Source organism: Haliotis asinina, chromosome 7, assembly GCF_037392515.1.
Source record: "Haliotis asinina isolate JCU_RB_2024 chromosome 7, JCU_Hal_asi_v2, whole genome shotgun sequence".
NCBI lineage: Eukaryota > Metazoa > Mollusca > Gastropoda > Lepetellida > Haliotidae > Haliotis > Haliotis asinina.
The window spans coordinates 14,080,560-14,097,309 of record NC_090286.1 but is presented as its reverse complement, the minus strand read 5'-3'; the positions used below and the strand labels follow the sequence as shown (position 1 = coordinate 14,097,309).

Here is a 16,750-nt window from a genome sequence, read left to right as displayed (position 1 = left end):
ATACTATGCAAAATTGCTGTGACCAAATAGTTTACAGGTGGCGAAACAAAACGTCAGTCAGCCGTGATATGAACTCCAAATCACATTTGTTATCAGGTTTTTAATAGTTTGCTTAACTTTTAATATACATTTTAAAAACCTGCAGATACCTACCGATCACATAGGATGTCAGTAGAAATGTTATTTGCTTTTTCAAGGATGAACTGAACCTGCTGCCAGTGGTTAGCTTCTACGGCAACTCTCAGCACGTTTTCAAACACTGGATGATGATAACTCACGTCGATCTGTAAACTAGATGAAGAACATGTACTGTTAGAGGTCTTGAGATGATCCATTGAAAGTGTGTTTGCAATGAATCACTTGGTACTGGCAGTGTAACACACAATTATAACATGATTCGATTTTAATATGAATATGCTATCTAGAATTCTCTCGGTGACGCCGAATTGAAAATATGTTATTTTAGTGACGTTGAATCTAACCTGTTTTATGTGACTTACGTTGAACTCAATGCCCTCAGGTCTCTTGTTTGTCTTTCTTCTTCAGTCACTCTCGAGGATTGTGTGCATTTCCACTGCATAAAACCTGAATTGAAGAATGTGAACTAAATAAAGCACTGCGTTATGAATGTAAGCAGTTGCAACAAATATTAAACCTACATATTCATTGCTTATTTTACCCTTGTGTCTCCTTGTGAGATAAAAGGCTCCCTTGGCTGCGATGGGCGTCCATTCATCATTTGAATCATTGTAAAATCAAACATTTGTCATGTTTTTGTTGAGTATGAACAGGAAGATATCTTTGGTGTCACTTTTAGATTTACACATTTACTCATTCAGGAGACACACCATGATAGACTGGAATTGTTTTTAACCCAATTAACAGTGTTTCAAGGGACAATGAATGCAGAAATGGTAAATACTCACTCAAGAATCTTGCACCAACGCATACTGCAAGGAGGGTCTGCTGTGTGACATTTGCTCCATTCTTCAGCAGAAATCCTACTGTATTCTCATGACCCATGGCTACAGCATAGTCAAGACATGTAGCTCCTTGTGCATCCTCAGAACTGACAGGCAGAGGGCTAACACTATCACAAACTGCTTTCAGTAGATCCACGTCATCTAGAACGCTCACTAAGTGCAACAGAGACGCTCCGCTGTTTTTTATTTTATCCAACGTTGACAGTCCGACATTTGTTAAACAAAATAGCAGTTTTCTGTCTAGTGTCATGTTCCTGAGACGTTTGATTGTGTGCCAGCCCTTTGTGCGCATACCATACATTTGAGTAAACTCATCCCTCGGTATGACAGCCATCCAATCATTAAGACTTTGAAACTCTCTAGTTTTGTCAAGAACTTGGGGGAAAAGCCTTGGAAAGAGGATCAAAAGTTTTGTTACTGTGACGATTGACCTTCGTGATGCATCCAGACTTTCAATGTGATGAGATGCAATCTGAGTGAGAATGTTTTCACCAAACATTCTCTCTTTATAGCGAGATTCCTTCAAAAGAGGAGACAATTTCTCCTCAAGATGTTCGTGATCAAGAGTATTTACAAACTTCAGCCCTTGTTGAAAGAAAATTTTCAATGTTGCCAACGGGCCATACCCAAACAGCCTGTTCCACGTCTTAAATAGCACAGGATAGGACTTAGCGTCCTCTTTCTCCGACTTATATAAGTGTCTGTGACAAGAATGGTGTTTGGTCAGTAAGCACTGCCACAAGGTTGCCCCTCCAACTCTGAGAATCTCATCAGCTACGACCCAGCATCGTTTGTTGAGAACTGTCATGAACATATCACATGAAATATGAATGGTGCTTTTCTTTGAAACACGCACTTCGTCAAGATAAAGCTCCCTTTTCAGTAGCTCCATAACCACATATTCAACTTCCGGTTTCTTACCTAACCTGTTTGCAAGCCACGTGTGTGGTAGTGATGATATGTCACTGTTCCTGTCAGAGAATTTGAACAGGATGCATTTCAGAATTGAGTAGTCGGATGATATATCAAGGTGTGGTCGAATTTCCGAAACCATGGCCCTTGTTAGAAGCTTCTTGCTTTGGAGAGCTTCTGGAATAGCCTGCAGTACACATTGGATGTGTTTCAAGCTGATTTCTTTTGCACTACACAGGGCTTGTAGAATGCCCATTCCTAGAGAACACACACGCCACAGTTCATCAACGTTGTCTATTGTTCCGATGATTGAATCACCTTCCTCTTTCTTTTCTTTGAGTAAAAACTCAAACATTTTTACGTCGCTATATACAGCTGCTAGATGAACAGCAAAACATATTGAACTTGAGGCTCCGTTTTTGACCAGCACTTCCACCAGTGATGCATTTTGATGGATCACACCTAGTTCAAGTGGACTGTAATACAGTATGCGTTTTTCATAAGATGTCAAGGATATTATACTGTATAGATCATTCTTCTTTGGTATAATATTTGGATGAGCTCCCTCTTCTATGAGATAGTTAACAACACTGATTTGTCTTTCTTCCTGAGTAGAGTCTAGTGGTTTCTGCAGACAGGCTAAATGAAAAAGTGTTGCAACAAGTTCTTGAGATGCATCCAAGAAAGACATCAGGATTTTCAAACTGTCTATGTGCCAGTAGCAAGCGGCTAGTAAAGCAGCACGTTGTGCACAGTTTTGCACTAGTTCAGGGCGAATATTGGCAACAAGTTCTAAGAGATCATTCCTGTTCATCAGAATTAATATTTGAGGTAAGGACTGGTCTTCTTCTGTGTGGGATTTAAATGTTTTGAATGGCCCATGTAGTGATTCTATCTCCTCACAATCTTCCTTCTTACTAAATACAGACGCCGTTTTCGTCTTTTTGGGAGAATCTGTCTTGCCAGTGTGACTTGGTGAGACTAGTGACTCCTTCAAGGCCTCGTCAGATATGCACAAGTGTAACCATCTGGAACAATAATGTAAATGGTACAACAATGGGATGTCTACTCATGATGTCTTCAGTGTGCATGGGAAATAAAGGATAAAGAGTAAACATTTTATATATTGCCTGTATAGAATGACACTCTTTCGAACTCCTAAACCTTCCTAATGCCGCGTCTTCGCCACGTGTAAAAGCATGCCAGCATATTTACGTCACTAGTACATAGCTGCGAAGTATAAGAAAATAAAGAAAATGTTTTTACTATATCATGACAATACTTGGTTAGAGTAATGGACAGATTGTCAACATCAGCAGACATATACGATCGACTGAAAACTACAGCACATCGAAGACAAGGCCTAGAATGGTGTCAGTATGGCAGAGGCATAGTATAGTAGTGAAGGAGTAATATCTACAGATACAGTCCACACTTCACCCTCCTAAGTCAGTGAGTGATTGTGGCTTTACACCTCTTACATTTCCCGCGTTATACCAGTCTGGGGAAATGAATACTTGTCTCCAGTCACATTTAAAGAGACCAAACATGGGTGTAACAAGAATACATGTTCAAACAAAGAATTGGAATGTGTTACTGAAACCTACCTGATGCGATCTCCAAGAACAGTCCAAGTCTTCCCACATTTCTTGCATCTCATTCTGGTTGTTTTGATTTTTTGTTTGCTTAGTTTTCTCTCCTTTTCTTTCAGATCAAGAGTTTGATCTCTCCACACTTCACAAAGAAGTACAAATGATGGCATGTTCTTTGCTTCAAATGCAACATCCTCAATGACAGGTACATCCTTCATCTGGGTAAGCAAAGTCTGGGCTGTCTCAACATCCATTAAATACAGGTAATGCAGGATTGATCTCCTTTTCAAGTCCTGAGCATGTGGATCTAACTGTCTAAGGTAGGTGTTAACAAGAACCTTTAGCAGATCAACCTTTTTACAGTGTGCTGCAACGAGCAACGGAGTCCTACCACTAACATCCTTTACATTTGGCACAGTTCTTTCATTTTCAAGAAGCACCCTTACAGATTGTATTTGTCCTGACATACATGCATAATGAAGAGCTGTTGAACCTCTCCAGTCAACATCGTTTGGATCAGCGTTGCTAGCTAAAAGGAACTGTATACACTCTGTGTGTCCCACCTGTGCAGCCTCATGCAAAGGTGTTCTTCCCATGATATCCTTATGGTTCAGATTCGTACCCTGTTCTGCTAGCCATTTCAAAGCTGCTATGTTTCCAACACGAGCAGCCTGAGATACAAAGCGAACAAGTATCTTTCCCTCTATTTTCAAACATGCCATACATGCTTTCGAATGTTCAGGGTGAACAGAGAAGTTTTCTTCAACCTCACATATGATCATTTGCTTGGTCCTGATATCAAGAAAGAAGAGGTCCCTGAGTTGAACTATAGTCTGGAGAACAGATGTTCTTTTCCACTGTACTGCAAGTCGGATTCCTTTAACAAAATCACCATCTGACATCTCATCAAAATACAACAGATGAAGTATAGATCCATTGCCATGCTGGCATGCATAATGAAATGGGAGATGTCCATCTCTATCCTTTTCTTTTGGATCATGTGCCTCTGTCGTGTTCTCAACATCCTGATCGTGCTGGTTTATGACATCAGGCTGTGTTAACGCAACATGATCACCCTTAAGAAGCAGCGACTCCACCAGCTCCTTTTCTCCTACTTCAGCTGCCAAGTGTAAGGGTGGAAGGTAAAATACTGCATCGAAAACCTTCACAAGCTTGCAGAGATGACGGGCAAATTCCAGTTTTCTGTACTGAAGGGAATAACAAGTCAGATGTAGGATGAGTTTATCATCTAAGAGACTTAGGTTAGTTTTCCTAATAACCTCATCAAGCGTCTTGTTTCCGAGTGTGAAAAGTATCATGTAACAGTTGAGTCCTTGGACATCCTGACACTGTAAATCTGGACCAAGTTGGAGAAGGTAGCAAACCACATCAAGTTTGGCATCAAGACGCCCATCTTCATTACTTTGCCTCTTATCAAATCCTGAGTCTTCAAACTTTCCAAACGTTAATGCACAGTGAAGTGGTGTTCTCTTGTTTATGTCTTTCGTGTATAGTATTTCCCTTCCGAAGCGACCAATAAGGAGTTCGCATTCGGCAACGTGACCATTCTGTGCTGCATAGTGTAGAGGAGTTGCACCTCTACTGTCTCTGAAATGTTGTAGCTCAGTTCCCGGTGGGATAGTCTCCAGAAGTTCCTTTAGCTCCCTTTCCTTGCCCAATGCAGCATACTCATTCAGCGCATATACTGACACATCTTAAACAAAAAAAATAATAACTACAAAAAAAGGTTTATAAAGGTCTACATTTATTTGACATGTATGTTTGTGTTATATGAATAGTGTAATAGAACATAATAAGATCCTTACATGTTGGTTCCATTATACCTACTGTTGCAGGATCTCTGTTTAGAGTGTTAACGCCTACCTAAAAATGTCATGCAATGTAAATAACAGTCAAAATGAATAATTATCACAACTAACAATGTTTCCAGGGGTTAGCAAAATATGGGTCATTTACTGAAGGCAAAACTTTAAATACCGTCACTTTCCTCCCTTGCTGATGTGATGCTCCACGGTATATAATCGAAGCCTGAGATGGTGGGGGCGCTGAGAGCGTCTTTGAGAGTGTCTGAGATCCAGTGACTTAGTCCGCTGTCCTCATACAGGAACACCATCCCACAGCACATCGAGGCATAGCGACGTCCGTCCTTCTCGAATGTCAACTGTAATGTATATCAGTCATGAGGTCAGCAGTATTATAGTATTACACAGTATTACATAGTATTACACAGGTAAGAAATATGGATCAGAACACAGTGGATGATACTGTGAAGTGCATCTTGAGGTGCAGTGACCCAAACACTGAAACCACCTAATACACAGTTTGCGCATATGTTCCTGGTCATTAGTCTGTCATCTCTATAATGAAAAGTTATTTGTAACAGAAAACTAATTTATCATGCAATTTCGGATGTTAAACTTTTATATGAATAGGACCTATTTGTTTTATATTGTCGAAATATGAAACCTCTGATTCAGTGTTACCTTTTTGTACTGCACATTCTGATATCGAAAGCCTGGGTTTTGAACTTTGGATGGAGGCCTCGGAAGGATGTCAAACAACCGTAGGATTCTCTCCCTGGATCGCACCACCTCTTTGTTCCTCCGTAGGAAAATAAATCCTTTTTCGTAGCATGGTGCAAAGGTGCTGTGTATGATTTTGCGGATCTCCAGTAGACTTGACTTGGAACTGAGAAAAAGAGAACAGCTTCGCAAACACGGATGCTCTCTACTGACCGCCTGGAACTTGACAAGGATGTCCGGAGCCTTTTCCCTAGGTACAGTCGGGACAGAGGAAAACACATACTGGTCACCGTTTCTCTCTGTTGCCCTGGAAACAGAAAGAAATTTTAAAGATCAGCCGAGCCAGTGCGTTCCACCGTTGCATTTGTATTGACATGTGTACGAATTACTTTCATCGAATCTTAAAATAGTCTACTTTTGCAAAGAAGGGCCACACACATTGTAGCCAAGGGTAGAATCGAACCCGGATCTTCGATACAACAAACAAGCGCTTTAACAACCAGGCTATCATGTTATGCTTGTTTCCTTGAAATAGGTGTTGAAACTAATGGGCATGTATATTCATGACATGTAACACGGTAACAGTTACGATAAGTATCATTGATATTTGGTATGGGGCTTAGGAGTTGGTATTGCCACAGCTATGTAAGCAGATAAAGTGGCTCGCAAACCTAATCGGCTTATTTCCACTGAACCTATAACAAGTGGTAGTCATATATGGTCAATAGAGAATAGGGTGTTTAAGTGCCGACATGTTGGTACCTCGGAGAAGGCTATAATAGTATTAGTTACTTATAAGTGCATAGTCAATATATATTTACTCATGGCCACAAGGTCAAATTCAAGTCATGGGATACATGTAATTGCAAAATGAGCCTTTGCCAGCACGTCAAACTGATATCTGTTTATTATGGCATTTGGATATGGGTGTCACTGTTTACCAAGTGATGTTTATCGTCGATTGTTCGTTTAGTGTGACGTATTATGGGACAACTGGTTTCTTAAGGCCACGGAAAAAGTATTAGTGCATGCATTAAATGATGCGTGGAGAGACGACTGACGCAAAAGATTTACGAGTTTATTTTGAAAACTTCTTTGTACATAAATTAAAGCGGACAGCATATAATCGCATGCAACATGATAATGGATACTATATAAGCATACATATTTTTGTAAAACAGTTTAGATATGTTATGAACAAATTATACAATTCGATATTGCCGGTTTTGCGACTGTTACAAACAAAGCACACGCACACGCACACGCACACGCACACGCACACTGTTGAAGCACATACATAACAACTACCATTAAAGATATTTTACACTTAAACTATATATTATTTAATAGGTTTTAATGTAGGATTGATACAGATATGATATCACTATGTAACTTATATTTTACAATATCAAAGTGTATGTTAATTCCTTACTTAAACTGATTCAATACATTAGTTAGGTACAAAACTATGTCGGAACTGACTACACAGTATACAAGCAAATATGTATTTGCAGTAAAACATCACTATCATGCATGTAGAAACATTGTTAGCAGACTTTTCGCAGTTATTGAATCGAGTTATGTACGTTGAATAATTCATCTACATTCACTGTTTGAGAGTCATTCTAGAAGCTGTAAGCGGTAGGACTTACAGGTGTTTATTGGTGGTCAGCGCCTTCATTGTGCAATAGCGACGTTTCGGTATAGATCCTTACAATGTTTTCAAGTGTAATTCGTGAAAACGGTATTAGTATCTACACAGAACGTATTAGTTGGCCTTTAAAATGGCAGCTGGCGTCACAGATAGAACGTAATATCGGTGGTAAGTTAGCGAGACTACGCAGAAAGATTCAGGGAAAACCCCTCGTCGCTACCTCAATACAGTATAAATTTCCGCAAACTGTCTGCGTCAAAAACTTTATAAATTGGGTAAAACTGTATTGCGTTGTAGTGTATGGTCACATCTGAATTTACTTTGTAGCTCATCCTGGAAAATGCGAATCCTCCAGCGGTTAGACTTTCCCTGACATCTCTTACAGAGACGTGACTTACAGGGTAAACGTGACACCGGCGGAAACGAGGAACAAAGTGTCCTTTATCGACCTTTTCTGTGTCAGTAGCATCGCCATTCCAGTTCTATGATAAGTCAATACACACGATGTGCGTTACTTAAACATACTCCAAGACAATCGTTAAATACACTTATATGTACTGATTTATAACACATAGATCGCATGAGGCAAAGAGAGAGAGACACAGAGAGAGGGAGAAGAGAGAGAGAGACAGAGACAGACAGAGAGAGAGAGAGAGAGAGAGAGAGACCCGTATCCCATCTTACATCTAACCCTCTCCCCACTCTACCTTCAGTTGTTGGCGGTCTATAGCCTGTTTTCATGTTGCCTTGCCATTTATAGTTATTGTGTTTTAGATTTAATTATTGCTTTTAAATGTATTTCCGTGATAATCTAGTGGTTGTGATGTCCTTTGTAGACGCGTAAGTATACTTGTTAACTTTCTTCTCAGTCCTTTATATATGTACAACTTTCTTCTCAGTCCTTTATATATGTACAACTTTCTTCTCAGTCCTTTATATATGTACAACTTTCTTAGTCAAATTATGACTGAAATACTACCGAAGAGACCTTACATTTTAACTCACTCACTCTCCCCACTCACCCCATAAATGCCTCATTGCCCCCACCATGGTCTTACCCCTCCCCCACACATAATCTTACTCCAACGCGTTCCGGCTTACTACAGATGTAAGGCTGTTTGCTATAATTTGGAAACGGTCACTGATTTTCAGGAAATTCATTCATTTTACAAGAATTATGTAGCGGGCTTTCAATAAGTTCCCAAGTGTGAAACCGAACAGTCTCCAGTCGCTATTGTAAGTTGCCATTGCTACAGGATAACTGGGATGTTTACAAACATGTTTGAAACAGAAAGCGACATGTTGTGTGCAGTAAATATTAGACACGCATGTGTGCCTTGTGTTGAAGCAGGCTCCATAGCTGCACAACTGCTGTCGTCAGTAAATGGCAATCATTCACATATATTTATTGAAGGAATCCTATTTTTATCTTAACACTGTATTTGTGAGAGAAGACGCCCAACACATTGTGTTGTAAATCCCCAGGGTCGGGTGCATCAGTGTGAACGCCCTCGGCAGTCGGTGGGTTATATACGACAAATACCCTTACGACAGATGTACTTAATACACACCAGGAAACAATACTGTACACTCTGCCACTCTCCTCACACAGGTGACCCAAGTGTGACCCGTCTGTTTAGAGACAGTGAAATGATTCTGTGATGAGATATTTATTTATCGGCAACTTGGTGAAACTGTTCACTCAGCAAGCTTTAAATAGCATTGACTCATCAAACTGCGTTCTTGTTTACATGTAGCTTGCTCTGTGACCTGAATTACAAAGGTATTTACGTCAAAGTCTGACGTCAGAGGGCGGATCGTCATGCAATGGAAATTGCCTCCAGGCTTAAATCTTTATGTACATTGAATATTTCTCTTATTACTCTTTTTTCCTGTTGGCTGTATTGCGCGTCCAGATAATGAAATCAGCAAATGAATCCTCGAACAGTGTGGTGAGAGTCTGTCTCTATCTCTATCTCTCTATCTCTCTCTCGCTTCCACTCTCTCGCGCGCGCTCATTCTCTAGCAATTCTTTCTGTCTCTGTCTCACACACTCCCTCTCTCTCTCTGTGACTCTTCCTCTCTGTCTCTGTGGCTCTTTCTCTCTGCCTCTGTCTCTCTCTCTGTTTCTCTCTCTCTCTGTTTCTCTCTCTCTCTCTCTCTCTCTCTCTCTCTCTCGTGTGCACGTGCCATGATACGACTACCGGAACCTCTTCACGTGTATTGATACTCGTAAGAACTAGTAGTGGTGAACCAACACTACATAAATCAACACAACACAACACACAATACCACAGAAAATAACACATACACCACATGACACAGCATCATACAACCCATACAATACAACACACTATACTACATAACACAACATCACACAACACAGAACATACAACACAACCTACAATAACACATAGCACAAAACAATCCATACAACACAGAACACCACGTAACACAACACCTATCAAAGTGAAAGAAGGACTGTCTCTATTGAGTGGTGTGTGATTCAACATTGTACGGTGAGATGACTGTTCCCCGAAGGCACACATAGATTATTGTGATTTGTCTATTACGTTCTACAGAGATGCGAATTAAATGTAGTCCACCCGAGGCTGGAATCATCACACGCACGTCATTCAAGGATGCCACAATCAGCACATTGATCAAATCTATAATTTCCCCTGTTACAACAATATTTACTTTGTAAACATCCACGTATGTTTGAGGTGAAAGATGCGTCAGACAGCATCAAAGAGACACCCTGTGTTACAGTCGGTTTATTCTGACACAATTACTACAATTGGAATAATTGACTCTCTACACAGCCGGCATGCAGTACCGTATTGTATCCACAACTGGTTTCTCGAAATCAAACAACAGACGCTAATATTAGTCATTCTGAACCAATTTAAGAACCCACAGGAGTATAAACCTTCACAGGGTGAGGACCGTAGCCTTGGCTTGCGACAAGTGAACTTTGATTTGTATGAATGTTTAATGACCCTATGTTCACTACAAGATCACCACCTGCCAATTGACCGATCATTTACAAGTGTATTGAAAAACTGTGTCAAGATGATGCTCTGGTGAATTAAGATACTTCTGTAGATTTGTACCTGTCTACTCTACACGTTTTAGAAAGGGGGTATGAGTCTACTCTACGGTACTTTTTTTTCAGAAAAGGGGTAGGGATTGGGGCTCACAGTTCATTTATGCAAGTTTTCACGAGAGTCAATGGTCATTTCATAAACTTCAGGACAAAAGAGGGTGCGTACCTCTGCACCCCACCCCTTTCGACCCACCTATGGATTGTATGGTTTAGGGATGTGTTCCTCTGTTAAATCTACCGAGTCGTGCGGTATTCGTCCACAGCAGGGAAGGCAAAATCCCCGCCTTCCTGTGGGATGTGGAAGCAATCCGTTATTGTTTTCGTTGTGTCAAAAATGCTCCTGAAGAACGTGTGAACTTCATGTGACTCGTGAAAAGTTCTCATTACAAATCTATCATTAAGTGACTATTTCAAAAATTGACACATTGGGCCCCGTTCTGTCTTCTTATATCGTGTGTACCAATACTGAGACGGTTGGTCGATACCATGATGATTACTGGCGTAAAACAACACTCATTCCCTCACGTTGTGATACAGCAAAGTGTACTCATGTCATTTCAGCTACGCCTGCATGTTGTTCCCATTCTATATAATGTGTAATGGTTTTCCTACTCTTGCATCCCGGCACGGCAACAACAAAATCGCAATTAAACATCTAACACGATAAGTTATTCAAAGACTTCAAAGTCATCGTAAATTTGCTTACGGCAATCAGTGTTGTTTTCATAGCTGTTATGTAAACATCGCTCACTGGGGGTTCAGTCAAAGAAGTTGATCTTAAAACATAGGATGGATTGAAGTTTTTATATGTTAGTTTGATTTTTACATTTTCAAAACAATATTTTCCAAATTCAGGGTGTACAGATCAGCACATACACACGGAAGAAATAAACGGTTAACCTCAGGCGTTGCGCTCTTAACATTACATGAGTTACTTCCGTCTTATGATACTATCAGTCAGATGTTTGTCGACCTTGACCCCAATACATTGTATTTACTCTTACCACGTTTATGGTCCGTTTGCACTTGTTTTTGTCTGCTTAGTTTATTTTTTATTTCAATGAGAACAAAATATTAGGCATTGAAATAATGTTCTTGTTAAAACTATAAATCTTAAACACCCGTTATTTCTATAGAAATATGATCGGTAGGGAATATCATGATTTAATGGTTGAAGGGTAATTAAACTGTTAGAAGGGAATATAGATTAGCGGTGGGTGTGCGATAATCACTCACTGGCACGTAGTTGGATAGGATTGGCATTCCGAGCATTTAACCTGCCCTAATTACCCATCCAATCACATATATCGCTGAGTATGTGGAGTTCACCGATACGTGGTGTCAGAGACCATACAGTATATTATATTACTATCATATGGTCGCTAGTGATGTTGAGTATTGAGTTAATATTATGAATACAAAAATAATAAACATTTTACGGTAATCCACACCATACATTCAATTCCACCCGAAGCTCCCAGGCTACCGTGTTGATAACCCTTGAAGTGTGTACTCCATGACCTCTTCTTTTCAATACTGTTTTAAAAGAGGTTGCCATTACCCGAACCGATACATTCTGCTGTCTCATTGCCTGTTAAACAAACTTGGAACAAATGGAGCGTCATATGCTGTGGTAGAATGTATGAGATTGCCACATAACGTGCCATATGCCTACTGAAGCTGAACTTGCATAGTTGGGTACGACCCTAACACCTGTGTCTTGGGGTTACTGTGGTGGTACTGGAAGGGTGGCTTTAATCAGAAGGAAGGGTGGCTTTAATCAGAAGTCATGGTTTATTTTTAAAAAGTAATCCAAGCCACAGACCAAGTATGCTATAATATATTCATCTCTGTAATTATAATATTATGTCACCAGAGGGACTGAGTGTAGGTTTACTGTCGGCAATTCTGCTGATCAGAAACTATGAATGATTTATCCTTAAGTCAGATTATCCCTGCACATGGACAACAGATAGCCAAGCAGTACGGTGTAATCACCTGGCCACGGTTCATTTGTTTCCTGCCGTGTATCCATGCTACTGTCTATGGGATTTACGATCACATTGTGGACATGACTCACTTGTGTAAAGGAAGTTGGTGGTGTCGTCTCTACTATACTACCTCTTGCGGCGTAAACCATGATCGACTCGCAAGGTGTTTTTAATGAACCCAGAAGAGTAAAATCGATATCGGGTTATCAAGTATAAGAATGGCCAAATTTGTCTCAGGTTCAGAGGGTGAATGAGTGACCGACTGCCTGTCTGTGTTAACAATTCTCTCACTGTTCCCCTGGGGTTTCCGCTGAGACATCTCGAGGTCAAATCGTATAACTCTTTGGTATAGTGCCACATGACGTAAGCCTGTCGCACTTCAAAACAGACCTTGGACTCCTTTTCCCGTATGTAAATTAAGAAACTGTAGAGAGGTTACGAGGAACAGCATTAGGGAGCATGTTGCAGACAAAATACCTTGAGTCAAACCCTGTATGATATTGCTGACAACTCACAACTAATTCTCAGAAGAATTATTTTAATTACCATAACCATTGCACTAAATGGGGGACTGAGTTTCACGCAGCTTTTGGTTATATTCCAGCAATATCATGGAGGGGGATACCTAAAATGGGCTTCACACAGAATACCGACGTGGAGAATCGAACCTGTTACTTCGGCGGGATAAGTGAATGCTTTAACCACTGGGCTCCCAAATGCCACCTCATACTGAATGAATCTACCACCGTCACCCTTTGACAAGGTTCATCTTCATGAACGTTCACGCTTACATGATGACCCAAGGCATGGTTATGACATGTATCACAGCTTCCCTTTCTCTCTGATGCTGTATTAGATAGCGTGAATGGCTGATGCTAGCGGTGAGGCAGGACATGCTTGTCATAACGCCGGGTGTCACCACTGTCTATCAGTACTCCATCCATACAGTTGTGAGGGCTGTTTTGCCCTTGACATCATATGGCATTATCTGTTTCTGAGGATAGTCAAGACTGGGTACTACTTTCCAATGACCATGTATATTTATCTGTATCATGTCGACCATCGGCTCCTATTTGTAAAAGCGGAATCAGTTTAAATACGCCTTATATCTGCGATTAACGATATTTCTTGCAAACAATGGCTTAAAAACGCAACACGTCTTAAAACATTTCACACAGAGGTCCTTCAGTACAAATCGATAACTATTTTGATATCGATAGTGAGGCTATGTTCGTTAACGGGGTCGGTAATACAGGGTTAAGTGTGGGAAGTGTATCATAGTGTATACACTGCTAATGTCACATGAGCCTAACCATGCCACAGGTCTCTAGGATTGTTAATGCAAATGTTATCGACATGATATTGACATCATCACGACAGATGTTACACCTGTCAATTTCACATGTAGTGGAACGCTAAAGGTGGTTGTTAAAAGCTCTCCTACTTAGAGAACCACTACCTGGGTATATACAGGACAGCGTGAAAGCTATCTATAATGCGTATCAGATTGTTTGTTGTTTCATCTCCAACACACAGTGCTATGTATCACGTACAAGTGTGCCATTTCAGATTGATTGACAGGTCACGGTGATATTGACAGCATTGTTATTTTATCACTTCAGTCTATCAGTTACGGATGATTTGTCAATTCCGACTGTATTTTTTTCTTCTTAATTGCTTGTTACATTGTGTATAGTAAATGAACGGTTGAGTTGACAAATGTTCATTAATACATCAATAGTGTTCAATCAGCGAACACAATGGTTGGTACTAGTATACTGCCACTGCCAGTGGAGCATTACAAATGCCGTTATAAATCATGCAAGACATCATAACGTCTGAACGTCTTCAGTGAGACATCAGTCGCCCTGTCTGCAGACTAGCATTAGTTTGGTGCCGGCAGTTGGTGGCGTGCTTGTAATTGGACCTACTGTGGGGAAACAAGTGGATTTCAATGTAGAGAATCGAACCCGAGCTTTCGCCATCACGAGCGAACGATTCAAGTAGTAGCAGTAGTAGCAGTAGTAGCAGTAGTAGTAGTAGTAGCAGCAGCAGCAGCAGCAGCAGCAGCAGAAGCAGCAGCAGTAGTAGTAGTAGTAGTAGTAGTAGTAGTAGTAGTAGTAGTAGTAGTAGTAGTAGTAGTAGTAGTAGTAGTAGTAGTAAGCATACATACCTCATTAAGTAAAACTTTACTGTGTTCTATGCTTGCCGGTCGATGTATCTACGGATTGCCTTCTGTTGTTTTCGCAATATATAATAGCATAATATAGTACCTCCGATACAGACTCGCCCAGTAATATGTGTTTCTGTAGTGCAGTGGAACGGGAAAGTGCACACACTTACTCGCAGTTGCATCATGTATCCTGGACTAATAGTAGCATCTGATTTAAGCGAGGTCGAACTGGAAGTAGCGGTGAAAGGAGATGTAAAGTCCAGTAAAGACTAGGATGTACCCACTACTATAACTCTCAGGACACCAGGACACCAGGACACCAGGACACCTTCTTTAAGACAACGACCAGCGTGTACATCTGAACTAATAACCGTCACTACATCAACTTTGTAGATCAGTATGATAACACATCGACTGGTCAAATAAGCTAAGCTTCATGCGCATCTAGTTGTCATGACTACAACGATGTTTCCCTACTACATATTTGTAATTATCATACCACGTTGGTAAACTGTATGAAACACTAAAGCCTCGGTGTCTACAACCAACTTCAAAGTTCGCTCCAGTCCCTAATTAACTCCTTTCAACACAGCCCAATATAAAGCAGTTATCTGATAGCCTCTCGTCGACATTTATGGCATTTTAACATAACAGGGTTGTATGGTGTGAACGTACAGGGTTGTATGGTGTGATCGTACAGGGTTGTATGATGTGAACGTACAGGGTTGTATGGTGTGATCCTACAGGGTTGCAGACGTTTGTTTATTCCAAGTGTGACAACTGAAGGCTGAGGTGTCTTGTTATTCAGCAGGAACTATTAACTTTGCATTTTCTATTTCTTGCATTTGTTTACACGATTATAACATAGATCTCATTATTCAAGTTAAAACTATAAAATTTACTTCTTAATACGATGAAGTTGTTTACGGGTTTATGACAAGGAGTGTCATCTATTTAAGATCCACTGGCTGACATAACAGCTTTCACATCGATAACATCTTGAAGGATTTTAGCTATTCTACTTCAATTCAGCGTTGGAGGTATTCGGGTCATTCAGTCACACAAGTCTGACAGATTGTCACACATATGTCTGGGTGGTATGTCATAAGAGTGTTTGATACATCTGCACATATGTGATATATCTGTCTACAAGCGTGTGGTATGACCAGCTGTTAGGAAGTGTGTACTTCCTCATTGACACCACTACTTGTGACAACAATGCTGTCTACTTACCCCATAATGTTATAGTCCTCTACGCCATGCTAGATACCTTCCGGAGAGTCTGTCCATCAGCAGCAGCGAATCCCTTCACATAAGCAAAGCTATACCTATGTCTGATACCATATCAGGTGTGTGAATCACCTGGCGTGAATCACGTGACGCACAGACGCCAGTCCATCCACCTTCCATCCACACACAACAAACTTCCTCCAATTTTCCCACCAGGCGACGGAGCGTAACAACAGCAAACCGTCGTCTGCTACAGCTGGCTGTGGACTGGAAGCAGACGACACCAGTCGCTGGTGTTTAGTCGTATCCAAGGCCGGTACGCAAGATTTAACACGCTGGAAACAAGATCTGTGTTTTGTTCTGTCTATATCACACGGGAAATGGGTTCATAAGGCATGCGTTAATGTTTTTTTCAGTTTTTCTTGTCATCTGTTGTCTTTCGCCATGACAATATGTCAATAATCCCGATCCTCCTGAGAAAACACACCCTAGTAACAGAACAGTCATTTGTTTGTGTCGCATCTGATTTATAATCTATAAGAAAAAGGCACAGTGTTTCTCTT

General features: G+C 40.6%; 1 protein-coding gene across 1 annotated transcript in view; it reads right to left on the bottom strand.

Moving 5' to 3' along the window:
- The window catches only part of LOC137290583 (uncharacterized), a 33,506-nt gene extending 17,049 nt beyond the window's left edge, over positions 1-16,457 (bottom strand). The window contains exons 1-7 of the mRNA XM_067821624.1: positions 16,191-16,457; positions 5,992-6,337; positions 5,486-5,669; positions 3,503-5,201; positions 927-2,923; positions 501-585; positions 154-291 (exon numbers count right to left, since the gene is read on the bottom strand). Coding sequence (XP_067677725.1) covers positions 154-291; positions 501-585; positions 927-2,923; positions 3,503-5,201; positions 5,486-5,669; positions 5,992-6,337; positions 16,191-16,195 — 4,454 coding nt within the window. The 5' untranslated portion in view covers positions 16,196-16,457. The remainder of the gene's footprint in view (positions 1-153; positions 292-500; positions 586-926; positions 2,924-3,502; positions 5,202-5,485; positions 5,670-5,991; positions 6,338-16,190) is intronic.
- Positions 16,458-16,750: the final 293 nt, after the last annotated feature.